Genomic DNA, 17,289 nt, shown 5'->3' on the forward strand with positions numbered 1-17,289 from the left:
CAAATACAGGAAAACTGTAACAATTCCTTGCACTCTATCTGATAACAACAGGATTAAACTACAAATCAACAGAAAGAAAAGCTATAGAGCATACACAAAATCATGGAAACTAAACAGTCTACTACTAAATGATGAATGGGTCAATGAAGAAATCAAGAAAGAAAATAAAAAAAAAATCATAATCTCAAATGATAATGAGAACACAACATACCAAAACGTTTGGGGCACAATGAAGGCAGCCCTAAGAGGGAAATTTATAGCTTTAAGTGCCTATATTAAGAATGTATCTCAACATAATAAAGGCTACTTATGACAAACCTACAGCCAACATAATACTAAATGGGAAAAACTTGAAGCTTTTCCACTAAGATCAGGAACAAGATAAGGGTTTCCACTGACCTCACTTCTATTTAATATAGTACTGGAAGTTTTAGCTATAGCAATAAGGCAAGAGGTAGAAATAAAGGGGAAAAGATTAGAAAGGAAGATATCAAATTATTATTTGCAGATAATATGATTCTATATATAAAGAATCCTATAGGCCACCAGCAAACTGTTAGAGCTGATAAACACTTTTAGCAATGTAGCAGGATACAAAATAAACACAGAAATCAGGAAGTAGCTTTTCTATACACTAATAACAAACACGCTGAGGATGAAAACAAGGAATCAGTCCCATTCACAATTGCATCCAAAAAAAAAAAAAGCACCTTAGAATAAACCTAACCAAGGAAATAAAGGATCTCTGCAATGAAAACTTTGAAACACCCAAGAGAGAAACTGCAGAAGACACTAGGAAAGGAAAGTCATCCCATGTTCTTGGATGGTATGAATCAATATTGTGAAAATGTCAATCTTACCAAAAGCAATCTATACATTTAATGCAACCCCCATCAAAATTCCAGAGGTATTCCTCACAGAGCCAGAAAAAACAATACTAAAAGTCATTTGGAAACACAAAAAGTCATGAATAGCAAAAAAAAAAAAAAAAAATTGTTAGAAACAAAAAAAGGTTACCTGCTGAGCATGGTGGTGTACACCTTTAATTCCAGCACCAGGGAGGCAGAGGTAGGAGGATTGCTGTGAGTTCAAGGCCAACCTGGAACTACATAGTGAATTCCAGGTCAGCCTGGGCTAGAGTAAGACTCTATCTTAAAAAATAAAAAAATAAAAAAGGCTACCAGTATCACCACACCTGATTTTAAGCTGTATTACAGGGACATAATAACAAAAATAACATAGTACTGGCACAAAAAAAGACATGTAGATCAATGAAACAGAATAGAGGACCCAGATGTAAGTCTGGAGAGCTACAGCCATCTGATTTTCGACAAAACTGCCAAAGATATTCACTGGAGAAAAGAGAGCCTCTTTAAGAAATGGTGCTGGGAAAACTGGATATCTGTATGTAGAAGGATGAAAATAGAACCTTATCTTTCTCTATGTACAAGAATTAAGTCCAAATGGATCACACACCTGAAACTCTAAAACTGCTAGAGGAAAAAGTAGGAGAACCCTTCAACATATTGGCATAGGCAATGACTTTCTGAATATAACCCCAGTTACTCAGGAAATAAAACGACTAATCAACGACTGGGACCTCATGAAATTAAGAAGCTTCTGTACAGCAAAGGACACTATGAATATAGCAAAGAGGCAACCTACAGAATGCCAGCTATGCATCTGACAGAGGATTAATATCCAGGATATATAAAGAATGTAAAAATTAAATAAGAAGAAACCAAACAACCCAATTAAAAAATAAGCCATGGAACTAAATAAAAAGTTCTCAAAGGAATAAATACCAATGGCCTAAAAACATCTAAAAAAGTGTTCTGCATCTTCAGCCATCAGGAAAGTGCAAATTAAAACTACTTTGAGATTCCATCTCACTGCTGTCAGAATGGCTATCAAGAAAACAAATGAAAACCAGGTGTGGTGTCACATGCCTTTACTCCCAGCACTTGGGAGGCAGAGGTAGAAGGATTGCCATGAGCTTGAGGCCACCCTGAGACTCCATAGTGAGTTCTAGGTCAGACTGAGCTAGAGTGAGACCCTACCTAAAAAAAACAGAAAGAAAAGAAAACAAATGACGATAAATGCTGGCAAGGCTGTTGAAAAAGAGGAACCCTTCTCCAATGCTGGTGGGAATGTAATCTGGTACAGCCATTGTGGAAATCAGTGTGGAGGTTCCTGAGACAGTTAAAAACAGATTTACCATTATGACCCAACTATACCACTCCTAGGCATATATCCTAAAGACCCATCTCACTACCTTAGATATTTGCACATCCGTATTTATTGCCGCTCTATTCACAATATCTAGGAAATGGAATCAGCCTAGCTATCCCTCAACTAGTGAATGGATAATGAAGATGTGGTAACTCTATTCATCAGCAAAGAAACATGAAGTTATGAAATTTGCTGGAAAATGGATAGATCTAGAAAGGATTGTACTAAGTGAGGTAACTCAGGCCCAGAAAGCCAAATACTGCATGTTCTCTTTCATATGTGGATCCTAGTTACAATTGTTTAGACTTGTATGTGGGTTGGGGTAAAAACTGGTAGCAGAGGCCAGTAAGCTACAAAGGGGCAGTAAGGGAGGGAGGAGAGGAGAGGATTTAAGGGGGATGATATTGTATATATGTAAGTAGATGAACAGATCATTGGGGATGGAATAGTCTAAGTGAGGTCAGGGGAAGAGATAGAGTAAAGGTAGGGTCAGGGGAGAGTTCATCAAAATCTAAGAGGGCATGAATAAGCCATATGGGAACAAACTCTTTTGGACAATGGTGTAACCAGAAGTCAGAGACTGTTACTTGAAACATTTCAGTGCTAGTGTTGGCCAGGGAGGTCCCTCATGCTCCCAAACATTACAGGCCATTACAAGGCTCTTGATTTCCCACCAGGAGCAGATAGTAGGATGCTATTGCTGAAGACTCCACATGCTTGGACTACAAAGTCACTAGGAAATCAAGCTGGAGCTGAGCTGAAAACCTCCCTGTAATCCAAAACTGGGCTGCATGCAGTTCCATTTCTGTCTTTATCATTTTAATTCAACATTCCACTACAGATTATAGCAAGAAAGAAAGGGAGGGAGGGAGGGAGGGAAACATCAAAATAGGAAGGGGAGAAGTCAAACTACCTATATTCACACAAAAAAATTTGTGTGTATATATGGAATCTCCTACAATCTCACAAATGAGTTTAGCAGGGTTATAGAATATAAGATCAACATGCAAAAGTAAACTGTTTTTTTCTAGATACTTGTGACAACAAATATTAGCAAAAAATAAAACTTTATTCACAATAGCATGGAAAAGAATAAGTTCTTAAGTGTGAAATTTATACTTTGAAAGCTACAAAGAAATGACAAAAGACTTCAAAGAAGACCCAAATAAATGAGCAACATTTCATGTCCATGAATAGAAAGAATCAGTAATATGCCAAGGTGGTTCCTATCAGAATTCTGGTTGGCGTCTTTTAGAAATTGACATGAAATTCATATGGACTTATGAAGGACCCAAGACCGTCAAAATAGACTTGAAAGCCGGGCGTGGTGGCGCACGCCTTTAATCCCAGCACTCAGGAGGCAGAGGTAGGAGGATCGCCGAGAGTTCGAGGCTACCCTGAGACTACACAGTGAATTCCAGGTCAGCCTGAGCCAGAGTGAGACCCTACCTCGAAAAACCAAAAAAAAAAAAAAAAAAAGACTTGAAAAGAAGAAAAACATTGGAAGATTCACATTTCGTGATACCACATTGGCAGTAACCTAAACTTCAACACTGACATTTAATTAGACACAGATTAATGTAAAACCTAAATAGAACTGGAGGTCTTGGAACTAAACTCAGGTCTGTGCCTATCTTTTTGACATGGGTTCTAAAATTGTTCAGTGCAAAAACAACAGTCTTGTATTTCTTTTTTATTTTATTTATTTATTTGAGAGGGGATACGGGGAGGGAGAAAGAGAGAGAAATGGACACACCAGAAACTCCAGCGACTGTAAATGAACTTCAGACACATGAGCCACCTTGTGCTGGCTTACGTGGGTTCTGGGGAATCAAACCTGGGTCATTTGGCTTTGCAGGCAAGTGCCTTAACTACTAAGCCATGTTTCCAGGTCAACAACAGTCTTTTCAACAAATGGTGCTAGACAGCTAGAAAGCCACACAATAGAATGGAATTGGACTCCTTCCTTATACAAGCAAAAGTTAGCTCAATGTAGCAAAGATCAAAATGTCACAGCTAAATAAATTATAGAACTCTAAAGGAAAACAAGACTCAATCTTCATGAACTTAGATTTGCAATGAATTCCTAGATAGGAAAAAATAGATACATTACATTTCATCAAAATTAAAAATATATTATCATGAAAGTGTGCCACCAAGAAAAAGCCAAAAGACTGGAAGAAATTATGTGCACATCACATGTGACAAAAGATCTGTATCCAGAATATACAAAGAAGTTCTACAACTTAATAGAAGGAGAAAATGGGCAAGGAATCAAAATAGACATTTGTTCAAAGACACAAAAATGTCCTACAAGCAGCCGGGTGTGGTGGCGCACGCCTTTAATCCCAGCACTCGGGAGGCAGAGGTAGGAGGATCGCCGAGAGTTCGAGGCCACCCTGAGACTACATAGTGAATTCCAGGTCAGCCTGAGCCAGAGTGAGACCCTAACTCGAAAAACCAAAAAAAAAAAAAAAATGTCCTACAAGCAATGAAAAAGTATTCAATATATCATTATCAGGGAATGCAAACCAGTACCACAATGTGAAACCACACACACCTACCATGATGGTGAGAACTTGAAAGTCTGCTAATGATAAGTGTTGACAAGGATGAGAATCTGGAACCCTCATGCATTGCTAGTAGGAATGTAAAGTGATGCAGCTATATGAAAAAATAGCCAGTAGTTCCTCAAAATACCAGATCCAGAATTATTATATGAGTCAGTAATTCCACTCCTGGGTATGTTCCAAACAGAAAAGAATATATATATATATCTCCACACAGAAACATTATACAAATGTCCAAAGCAGTATATTTTTCTTATTTTTTTAATGTGTATATGTGATGTGTATTTGTATATATGCACGTTCATATGCATGTGGGGGTGCATGTGTGTGTTGGGGGAGTTAATTTGCTTGTGGACTGGAGAGGGTGATGTCAGTTATCTTTCTTAGTCACTCTCCACCTTATTTTTTAATATATTTTATTAACTTATTTGTGGGAGGGGGAGAGGAAGAGACAGAGAGAGAGAGAGATAGAAAGCACACCAAGGCCTCCAGCTGCTTCAAATGAACTCCAGATGCATGTGCTATGTGCATCTGGCTTACATGGGTACTGGAAAATCAAACCTAGGTCCTTAGGCTTCACAGGCAAGCACCTTAACCACTAAGCCATCTCTGTAGCCCTCCACCTTATTTTTTGAGGGTCTCTCACTAAGCCTGATTTCACCAAATCAGCTAGACTAGGTATCCAGCAGAACCCCAGGAATTATTCTGTCTCTACCTCTCCAGTGCTGGGATTACAGACATATACCACCATTCTGACTCTTACATATGTACTAGGGATCAAAACTCTGGTCCTCTTCTTTGCATTGAGCCATTCCCTAGGTCAGTATTATTTTTATTAGTAAAAAGATAGAAGCTACCCACATATCCATAACAGGTGAATGAATAAACAAAATGTGGTGAAACCCATATTATCAACGGACCACTTGGCCACCCCAAAGAATGAGTTTCTGGTACATGCTACAGAATGGATGAGCCTGAAAAATATCATGCTATGTTGAAGTACACATTGTATATGTGATCCACTTATATGAAATGTCTAGAATAGACAAATCTATCAAGTCAGAAAGTAAGTTAGTGGTCACTTAAGCTGGGAAGGTATGAGTAGATAAGAATTGAAAGATGATAAAAGTATCTTTTTAAAATATTATTTTATTTTTTTTGGAGAGAGAGAAAAAATGGGTGCACCAGGGCCTCCAGCCACTGCAAACAAACTCTAGACGCATGTGCCGCCTTGTGCATCTGGTTTACGTGGATACTACAGAATGGAACCTGAGTCCTTTGCCTTTGCAGGCAAGAGTCTTAACCACTAAGCAATCTCTTCAGCCCATAGGTATCTTTCTGCATCACTGAAAACACTGTAAACTTTGACTGTGGTAATGGTTGTATACACCTGTAATAACCCTAAGAACCTGAGTTGTACACTAAGTTTGTAAAATACATGATGTCAATCCTATCTTGGTAAAGACTTTATCAAAAGTGAACAGAGAGCTGGAGAAACGGCTCAGCAGTTAAAGGTGTTTACTTGCAAAGTCTGATGGCCTGGGTTCAATTCCCCAGCATGCATATAAAACCAGATACTCAAAGTGGTACATGCATCTGGGGTTCATTTGCAATGGCAAGAGGCCCTGGCACATCCATATTTACTCTCTGTCTTCTATTTCTCCCTTTCAAATAAATTAAAAAATATATTTTTTTAAAAAAGTGAACAGCAGGCTACAGAGATGGCTCAGCAGTTAAGGTACTTGCCTGCAAAGCCTAACCACCTGGGTTTGATTCCCCAGTGTCCATGTAAAGCCAGATGCACAAAGTAGTGTTATGTATCTGAAATTCATTTGCAGCTGCTAGAGGCCCTGGCACACCAGTATTAACTCTCTTGCTCTCTTTCTCTGTCTCTCTCTCTGCTTGCAAATAAATAATTTTTTTGGGGGGGGGTTTACAAGGTGGGATCTCACACTAGCCCAGGCTGACCTGGAATTCATTATGTAGTCTCAGGGTGGCCTCAAACTCATAGCAATCATCCTACCTCTGCCTCTCCAGTGCTGGGATTAAAGGTATGCGCCACCATGCCTGGTCCAAATAAATAAATATTTCTTTTCAAGTTTTTTAAACAATTCAAATACCCTACAAAAAGAGAATGGCTAAATGTGCAAATGACTGCCTACTTACTATTATGGAAATTAAGGAAAAAAAAGGCAACTCAGGACAACATAATAAAATTAGGCTGCTATGTTGTTCCATACCATAGGCACAGTGAAGTCCTTATCTGTCAGATTAGTAAAGGGCGAAGAAAGCAATGTGGAGAAACAGAAAAGCAGACATGCTTTGAAATGCAAGTTTCATCATGGCCGCTGTAGTCTGCTTATGTAATAATTAAAAGATTAATTGAAAGATTGAGTGAAAGGAAGCCATTAGTTAACTAACAGTGCGGGTAATTGGTAGATATGGAATAGAAATCACAAAGGTGACATGGAAATGATGGAGGCTTCAGAGTGAATCAGACAATCTAAAGACCTTGCTCAATAGACAGCTAATGAGATTAAGCACCAGCTCTTGGAAATAATCCATCTACGCTGGGATGAAGAATGGAAGCCAGCATAGAGACCAATGGTCCAAGCTCACCATGGCAATGCCCTGTGCCTCCTGGTAGGCCACCTTGATGATGTCCAGGGTGCTTGTGTTAAGGAAGAAGTAGCCAGAGCCTTCCGTGATGTGGAGTTCCACCTGGAGGGAGATGTGGGGATGGGGGGATCAGACCAAGTGTCAGAGGGTGAGGGGTCCCTGGCTTAGTCTTCCCAGGGCAGGAGGTTGGACAAAGGGTATACCTGGACACCAGGATGGTTGTAGATGGTCACCTCTTCTGGACTCACTCTCACATCCTCCACCAAGATGAGCTCAATGGAGGCTGACACAGGTACTGGAAGGCTGTGCTGAAAGGGTGAAGCCAACAACATCAGATTCAGGAAGCCATGCCAATACAAATGCCAAATGATACCTCATGGCACAAGAGACCTAGCATAGCAAACTTTCCTGCTCCAGGCCATCCTTCACAAGAGTAGGGTAGATGCCCCAGGTCCTGGCCTCACTCCATTATGTTTCTGTGATCCATATGTTCCATTATGGTCCTCATTATGTTCAGGAAATAAAGCCCAACAAAACCACAGTGTTCCTAAGTCTAGTGAAGTGGCTACATCACCTAAGAGGTCCCCGCTTAGTCCTACCCTCCCTTCTCCCCACAGGCAAAGCAGTTATAAATGGTCCTGTCTCGATGCCACCCCATCCTACCCTGGTGAATGACAGACACCCTGATATTCAGGACCTCACAGATAATAGCCACATGTTTAGCAATGTGATTGATGCTGCCAGAGGACAGGAGGGCTTTGACAAACAGTAAAACTGCTGACCAGCTGAAGGCCTTGCAGAAGAGTTTTCCTTGCTGGATCCTGGAGAACAAGGATAAGCCTCATTCCTTTGGGTGGTATGCACTGCATGAAGCATGCTTCTTGACACATGTGCCTGGCTGGACCCAGGTATGACTCACCCACATATTCATGTACAGTCACATGCCACATGAGGACCAAGAGTGCTAAGACTATACCAGTGACACTGCAGCTGTCCTAGTTTGTAAGTACAGATGATTGTGTTTGTAGATTAATGAAATCACCTGCTCAGCACAGGAGTGCCTGTTCTATACCAGGCATCATCCAAGGGAGTCTGAGGAAAAGCTACTCACAGAGAACATAGACTCAAGCAAAGGACACTCTCAGAAATGTCAATACCCAGGAAAAGGCTGCAAGGCAGACAGAACCCCAGAAGGTCAAATGTGTAAGGGCAAAGGTCTCAAAAGGGAATCAATAGGGAACCCAGTCAGGGCAGTTACAAGCCAGCAGATTGCTAGCACTGCTGAGAACACACAGGGATGAAGCTGTCAGGGACGAGAACAAGTAAATGTCTGCCTCGGCAGCACCTCCCTCCAATGCTGCTCCCACAGGTGGCAGGCCTCTGGTAAAGCTATCTCCCAGGAAACACCAAACTTCCTCGTCCCAGGTTGGTGTCCCTTGGAATCTAACCCTCACTTCCCTTTTCAGACAGTATCTGCTACCTGCACACGACTCAAACAGAAGTTTACTGAGGGGAGCACTTCTAGGACAGAATGGGTGTCATCCAGGAAGGGCCACTTTGGGGGAACCTTAACCACTCCTCCAAAGTACCCACTTGCTCCCCACAAGCAGCACATTCAGGGGTCCCCAAAAGATGCTAGGGAAGGAAGAAGAGCCTGGTGGGTGATGATCCCCAAGGGAGCTCAGGACCCTCAGGCAGAAGCAGGAGACTCCCAGGCCTTGCCCCCTGCTTTGCCTTCTGGTGTCCTTTGGGCGGTACCTGATGCTTCCCTCTGGCTGCACTGAGGTGGGGCTGCAGGTAGCCAGTCGCTGAGGCGGAGATGGCTGTGGTTCCTGATGCCTCATGAACTGAAATTGTCTGTAAACCTGATTGCAGGGAGAGAAACCAGTGTTGAATGCTCACCCTGTGGCTGTCTCTGAAACCACCATTCCCCCTGTGGATTCACAGTTAAGTTTAAAATCAGGTAGCTGAGTTTGTTGAAACTCTATGTCCCATAAGAGTTAGCAGGCCCTGAGTGAGGAACCAGTGAGTAGCTGAAGTAAGCTGGAGAAGACAGACTCAACTTTTGGCCACTGAGGGGCATTATAATGATACCTCATGGCACAAGAGACCTAGCATAGCAAACTTTCCTGCTCCAGGTGCTAAGCCTCTGGTTCCCAACTCATAACATGTATGTGAAGTATTAAAGAAGTATAGGGAAGCTGGGTGTGGTGGTGCATGCCTGTAATCCCAGCACAGGAGCCTGAGATGGAAAGACCTTGAGTTCAAGGACAGCCTAGGCTGAATAGTGAGACCCTGTCTCAAAAAAAAAAAAAAAAAAAAGAATCATAGTGTGCTCACATGTATCCTGCTTTAGTTCTGGACAAAGGGAGCCTAGATAAATGGGTCCCAACAGGCCCACGTCTGGGGTAGAACACTTCCTGTGTGTTCCGGGTTTCACTGACTGGTTTTATCCTCCAGCCCCAGTCCCTCAGGCTGGAGACCTGGCTCACCATGTAACTTCTTTTGGCCACTCCCATCATCCTGGAACACCAGCTGCATAGGCTGGTCAGGCTCAATGCTGGCCAGTGATGGCTGTGTGGACTCCCACTGGATGCTCAGAGAACTGAAGTTGTCAAATCTGCGGCCTTGTTCATCATAGGCACCCAGGTCCAGCAAGGGGTTGCGATGGCTGGATACTGGTACCTAAAAGAAGCAAAGGTGGAATGCTACAGCAAAACCCAGGACTGGGCATGCCCTGGCTAACTACGTGGCATGTCAAGAGGCCAGCCAGCTCCATTGTGGGCACAGGAGGTCCTGATTCAGGACTGAGTATGAGTCACAAACAACACTCACTCCTACTGGTCACCAAGGTACCCTTAATTCCTCTTCAATCTGGTCTCTGGTTCTTAATGGGAGGACTCCTACCACCAAGAGAGCCTCTAACAATATCTGGTTCTTAATGGGAAGACTCCAACCACCAAGAGAGCCTCTAACAACATCTGGAGGCAACTGTTGCTATTAGAACTGGTAGGGACAGTGCAGCTGAAATCTAATAAAGAAAGGGATGATGCTGAACACCCCACAGTGCATAGACCAGCCCCACTAGTCTGTCCCTAGGTATCAACAGCATGGAGGCTGGAAACCCTCATCCTAAGTCCCTTACCCTACTGGTTTCTTTCCTTCCTACCCCACCATTCTAAACCTTTGCCATCCTCTACACTTCCACATATACTCCAATGCCCCCAACACATCCCAGAAACTTAATACAAATGCCAAAAAGTAACACCTAAGACATCCCAGAGCCTGAGGGTTTGCATAGCAACCTTCAGAGTCTCACCTTCACCAGATCCTTAGATACCCCAGGAGATGGGAATAGGAACCCTCATGTTAAAGAAGCCCAAATATATACCCACAAGGAAAAGAGCACACAAGGGAGATTCAAGTTGGGCGAGGCAAGGTGGAAGGGCCCAGCCCATGTGCCAACATCTGGCTCCCTGACTGGATTCTCCCCACAGGTCTTGAATGGAGTCCATTCCTGTATGCAATACGGCAGCTATCACCTCCCCACTGACCAAATGGACAGAGGTGATTAGCCCAGTTCACCAACTACTCCAATTCATTTAAGCATAGTCAGTAGAAGAGACTGTCCTCTCTGATGACCTTGGGCGAATGAACCATCTCTACAGTTTTGGCCAGAAAAATGTGAAAAATTATTTGTAACAATTCCAGAGGCACAATCTTTCTCTGTACAATAGCTCCTAGTGATGGCTTCACATCTCAAGTCCTACAATGAAGACAACAAGACACAGGGTCCCTAAACCAACTCGAGATACATGCATCATGTGAGCAAGAGCTGAGCTTACACAGGCAAGCCATGGGGCTAAGGAGTTGTTTGTTACTGTGGCACAGCCTAGCCTGTCCTGAATGACATAGCCACAAGACTTCATGCTTCCATCTTGAGGATTTCTCCCCAGACAACACCTGACCAGGGATGCCACAAATTCAAAAGTCACTCCTTCTTGACAGCAGGTTAGCTCTATAATCAAGGTACACCAGGGGTTTTGTGACTAAGTAGGACATGGAGCTATGGATATGGTCAGCAATTGCAGGAGCCTGTACCAGACATACTAACCCTTCTTCCAGATGCAACCCCAGGTGGAAAAGTTCCCAGGGAAAGACATCATAAGCTGTCTGCACCCTTCCCGTTCACAAATGGGGAGGCTATGGCTCAGACACTTCCAACATCTTGCTCAGAGTCACGTAGGTTTAGGGATGGAACTCAGTGGGTCTTATTTCAGACCCAAGGAACCTCACCTGGTACTGTGTGGTTTCCAGCTCCACCCACTCTGGGCTACCCAGTCCTCAGATGCACAACTAGAGCCCAAGCTCAGTGAGCAGAGCACTGTCAGGTCTGCCCAGAGGACTCTAATCAGGCTGGAGTGTGATTCCAGTGTGTCATTCTGGCTGGTTGACTACATTTTGGTGTCTCACCTTGCCAATAATTTACTCTGCAAACACCTCCTAGGTGGCCTCTGGATTTGGAGAGCTATAAAAGTAAATTGATGCTGCACCCGGATGCACCTCAGGGATATATCTTCTTCAAGGTCCCCTAATGAGATCATAAATTGCAGGGGCCAAGCCTGAATGGCCAGCTCATGGCTCAAGAACCTGAGGACTAATGGATCACATGGCAGTTCTGTGCCTGAGGTCCATTATTTCCCAGTGACAGACAACTCCACAAGCTCCACAACCATACCACTGTCTTTGAGACCAGGCTCAGCCCTGGGCTAAACCTACTGCCTGGAAGGCACACAGATCAGGCACACCTGGCCAGATATGGCTTTCTGGATTCAAAGCCAATGCACACACAGATATGATTTGGGTTTTGCCTGGATGTGGTGCAGCAGCAGCACAAACTGCCCTTTACAAGGGCAGCTGCCCCATATCCACCCCAACTCCCTGACCCCTTGCTGCCTCAGGGTCTCTCGGTTAACATAAAACAAGAGAAATCTATAGAGGGACTCAGAGGTGTACTTCTTGGCTCAACTTGCCAGGGGCATTTGCTGAGCTCCCAGCAGAAGCCAGGTTCAGCTCCAGCGTCCAGACAGGTTAAACTAGGCAAGTAGATTCTACAGGGCTGTCACTGTGAGTGCCTGAAGGTGAGGGAAGTAGGAAGTGGAATTCAATGCTGAACCCTTAGGTAAGGTGAAGGCTATGGAGGCCCCAGTGCCAAGGGAGAATCTAAATAAAGAACTAAGGGAGCTGGGCATGGTGGCTCATGCCTTTAATCCCAGCACTCTGGAGGCAGAGGTAGGAGGATTGCCATGAGTTAGAGGCCACCCTGAGACTACAGAGTGATTTCCAGGTCAGCCTGAGCCAGAGTGAGACACTGCCTTGAAAAAGAAAAAAAAAAAAAGGAACTAAGGGAGACTAAGAGGGAGGTGTAGGGGTGTAGGGAGCAGCCAGTCTGAGCCTAAAGGGCCATGAGCAACAAGTCCAGGGAACAAGACATCCAAGCATGAAAGGTGCAGGGTGAGTTGGGCATGGTGACACACACCTTTAATCCCAGCACTTGGAGGCAGAGATAGGAGGGCCACTGTGAGTTTGAGGCCAGCCCAAGACTACACAGTGAGTTCCAGGTCAGCCTGGGATAGAGTGAAACCCTACCTCAACATCTCCCCACACCAAAAACTAAGAAAGGTGTGGGGTAAGTGGAAAGAGTGGCCAGGGATGGGGACAAAGGGCCCTGTGGGACACACAAGGGCTTTGGCCTTTTTGTTGAGCAAATTAGAAGCCATAGACAGGTTTCAAGCAGAGAATATTAAGAGTATAAAGGCTAATACTCTGTACTTTGCATAGTCACATCTGTCCCCTGTAAGATCACTTGCCACTGTCACCATCACTCACAGGAAGTCAGCTACCACAGCTGGTGGGACTCGGACCCAGGCCAGTGGTTCCTAATGCTGGGCCCGTGGTGGACACTGCCCTCACTAATTCTGTCTCCTCACCTTGGCCAAAGGGACCCAGCAGGACAGATAATCCTTTAGGGTCCAAACTTGGCATTATGCTATCCCTCTGCCAAAGACAATATCCCATAGGGAAAAGTGAGTCAAAATGCGAAACCTGCAGATTCACCAGGCACAGGAAAACAGATAATGCATGTTCTCGCACACATGCGGCAGCCAACAATAATCTCACAGAAGTAGAGGATAGAAGAGGTGTTACCGGAGGCCAGGAAGGTGGGGAGGGGCAGCAGGCAGCGAACACGGGGAGGAGTAAGCGCTAGGGTTCTGCAGCACAGCAGGGTGACTAAAGACCACGGTAACTTATGATGTATCTTATAAAGAACTGCAAGAGAATGATCCAACTTACCAACACAAAGGAACCGTCAGTGCTAGGGCAAGGGAAAGGCTCACTGCTCTGACTGACAACTCACACAACAGACATACAAGAGTAGCACGCTGTACCCTTTTAACACGTACAACATGAAAGGGCACTAAATTCCCTCCTCTGAGCAGAGTTGGGGCTGATGGGGAGTGTGTCCCACCCTCCCTGAGCAGGACATGTTCAGGGACCCTGGTTCTAATGCCCAGAGACTGAGGACTGGACAGGTTCCAGCTACTAAAGGAGCAGACTTATGGGTTTCCAGGAACATTCTTAATCTCCCAATTCCTATTTAGAAACAGCCTCCACTTTCTATCATGACAATTCAATGTGGCAGCTGTTACCTCTCCTCACAGCCCTCACCCTGCTCTGGCCACCCACTCTGCCCAGACAAACCCCATCTGGACATACTGGAGTCACAGCAAACCCTCTAAGTGTTTCACACCTCCTGTGTGCCCAGCAGAGGGAGACAGAGAGTCTGGGCTCCTGGACTTCAGTGATGGGGTCACAACCTGATGAGCCCATCTTAAGGACAGCGTTCCACATACTTATCCTTTAGGACAGCACAGTTCATCCCAGCCTGCCCCAATAAAGTTTGCTATAACACAGGCCTGAGCATCACAGTGCTCCACACGGCCACAAAGCTGGTTACCGACTGTGGTTCACTGGCTCTGTGCAGCATTAAGGCTGGGGGTGGGGGTGGGGGAGCAACTATCACTATCAGTAGCTCAAGAAAAGATTAAAATTCCAAGTGTGTTTTCCAATAAATGTATATCACTTTTCTATCACTATCAAGTGAAAAAAAAAAATCATGAGCTGAGCCACTATAAGTAAAGGACCAACTGTGAACTATATCTTGGAAGACCCCACTGCTACAATCCCCCATGCAAGACACAAACAGAACTGCTTGCAGGGCTGGCTGGTGAGATCCAGGTGATGCGGGCATCACAACACTCAAGACTGCGGGTGCAAGGGGCTCGGGGCATCCACCAGTTGGGCGGCAGTGCCACCTCCCGCCCAACAGCGAGCACACTCACCACCTGCTTGTTCTGCTGCAGCAGTGGACAGGACAGGTCCAGCTGGGGGCGGGCATAGACAGGTGTGAGAGTGAGCCTGGATGGAGGGGCGCAGACGGACTTTACCACAGTGGGCTCCACCGCAGGGAAGGGGTTGGAGAGGCTGGGCTGGTTCCCCACTGAGAGGGCAATGACCTGGCAGGACAGAAGTAATAGTATAAGACACCTGAGTGCATCCTCTTCCTCCCTGAGCTGAAACTCACTTTCCCTCCAGAATGATGGGCCTCATGACACTTAAGGGATTCTCAAGTGGAACCCCAAGTACCTTCTGCAAACATCCCCGAACAGGTAGATCAGGGGTACTTTGTAATTTCCTAGAACCTGAGGAGAGCCTCCCCCGCCGTACTGACGAACCCACTTGGTCCTGGAGGTCTAAATGAGGAGTTCACCCTGACTTCAGAGCAAGGGGAAATGGGTCAGGACAGGGAATGTGCAGGACAAAGCCTAGGGGAAGGCTGGCCATGGCTGGGGTAGCTACTGCACTCCTGTTTGCTCTCTCTGAGGAACACCAGCAGCTGCTACACAGAAGAGAATTTAAGTTGAGAAAGAAATGTGTGTCTGTCTGTTGCTAGTGCCCTAGTTTTACTGAGGATGTGAAGGCATCCTCTGTCTCCAGTGACAATAACTGTAGTATGCAACAGTCTGTTCCAGCAGCCCTTGCCCTTTCCAGCCATGAGAGGTGAGGGAGGCTTCCCTGACTTTCAAGCAGGCTTTTTGTCTACCCACACAACCACAGGTGAGGAGTTCACAGCCTGGGAGCATAAAGAGCCTTAGTGCGGGCTGGCCTGGGGTCCAACTCCCACAGGGCAAAGGAAGACTAATAATTCAATCAAGCCAGGATAAGAAACTCTTCTAGCTTAATTTATTCAGTATTATGAATTTACTACTCGTATGACTTCCTTGCACTTTCACAAACACTCGCAGTGAGGAGGTGGCCTTTATCCATGTACTTCTCTGACCACAGCTGCCAGCCTTGGCGTGGTCAGTGGTGTGCATGGGTGCCTTTAACTCAATCTATGGCAGCCTTCACTTTTCTAAAGAAGCACGCATTCTCTTGTATTTCTTGGTTCACAGACATCCTGCTTACTTTCTGTTTACATTTAGAGATTCCCAGGAACAGAGCAATAGACCTGTTAGAAGCTAGAGGAGCACACGGCCCTGAACCTTGACCTGGCCAGAGGGAAAGGGTGGTGGCACCAGGACTCCTGCACTGCAAGCTGCCATGCCAAATCAGTTGAGCCAGCCCTGAGGGAATTTAGGTGACAGATATATTGGCTCAGTCCACTCAACCTTGTAATATTTTTGCTTTTTAACATTAAAAAAAAACTAAAAACACTGCAGCCAGGCATGGTGGCTTACGCTTGCCTGTAAACCCACCACTTGGGAAGCTGAGACAAAATGATTTCAAGGTCACCCTGGACTACAAATCTACATAGTGAGTTTCAAGCTGGCCTCAGTTGTAGGAAATCCTGTCCCCCCAAAATTAATAAAAATAAAACTAAAAAGCCCCCAACGGACTTTGCCTACAAAAGCATTAGAGCTTTCCCTCATTCTGAAGACCAAGGAGGCATACCAGACCCAAGTCTAGGGCCTCACTGCTTTTGACACCTGCCTGACTCTAAAAGTATAGGGCTTTGTGGCTCCTCACTTCCAACCTCCTACCCTAGTTTGTGGTAGATCTGAGACGCTGCCAGCCCAAGAAAGAAGAGGTCACCTGACAGGATGCCTCTGAGAGAGCTGATGTGTATAGAGGAATCTGGCAGCTACTCTCAGCCCAACCTGCAGCCCACCTCACTGCACCTTGGTTTGCCCATCTGTAAAATGGGTACAATAGGAACAGCACTCTCAGGGCTCCACTATAGACCATAAAAGATTTTCCATCTCTACCAGTATACAAGGTAGGGCCTCCCACTCACCTGCTCACCCAAGACCCAGCAAGTCACAAGGATTCGGTGCTGCTGGTAATTTCGAGAGGCCGGGGGACCCAACAGAGCTAGTCCAATGCTGTCAGTGTCTTCACAAGTGACATTCCGAAAGAATTTGGACGGCTCAAGAACCCAGGGTCTGGGGCCTCCTTCGAACAGCATCTCTTTTGAGGACCCCAGGGTCACCACAGCAACAGAGGAGGGATCCATAGCCTGGGGAAAGAAGACAGAAAAGATCCAATATTACTTTGAGACAGGTGGCAGGAGAAGGCTGAGTATCCAGAGGTACAGGCTCACCTTACTTGGGTGAGGTGTTAGGCAGGCAAGCCCCATGTCCTCTTTGAAATCCAGTCTCTACCTCTGCAGCATGCACAGGGTTGTAAAGAAGATCCCAAGGGGTCAGGGCGCTTTGAAAAGAACTGAGTCCTCACTGGCGCAAGGGCAAAATGAACTGCCTCTTGTATTAAACGATTTGGAGAATACCATGGTTCTCAAATCCCA

The 17,289-nt window shown here is 45.1% G+C and overlaps 1 protein-coding gene across 1 annotated transcript in view; it reads right to left on the reverse strand.

Moving 5' to 3' along the window:
* The window catches only part of Nup210 (nucleoporin 210), a 106,341-nt gene that overhangs the window by 37,662 nt on the left and 51,390 nt on the right, over positions 1–17,289 (reverse strand). The window contains exons 15-20 of the mRNA XM_045152547.1: positions 16,780–17,001; positions 14,825–14,998; positions 9,914–10,106; positions 9,180–9,286; positions 7,625–7,729; positions 7,422–7,523 (exon numbers count right to left, since the gene is read on the reverse strand). Coding sequence (XP_045008482.1) covers positions 7,422–7,523; positions 7,625–7,729; positions 9,180–9,286; positions 9,914–10,106; positions 14,825–14,998; positions 16,780–17,001 — 903 coding nt within the window. The remainder of the gene's footprint in view (positions 1–7,421; positions 7,524–7,624; positions 7,730–9,179; positions 9,287–9,913; positions 10,107–14,824; positions 14,999–16,779; positions 17,002–17,289) is intronic.

Source organism: Jaculus jaculus, chromosome 6 (assembly GCF_020740685.1).
Source record: "Jaculus jaculus isolate mJacJac1 chromosome 6, mJacJac1.mat.Y.cur, whole genome shotgun sequence".
Classification (NCBI taxonomy): Eukaryota; Metazoa; Chordata; class Mammalia; order Rodentia; family Dipodidae; genus Jaculus; species Jaculus jaculus.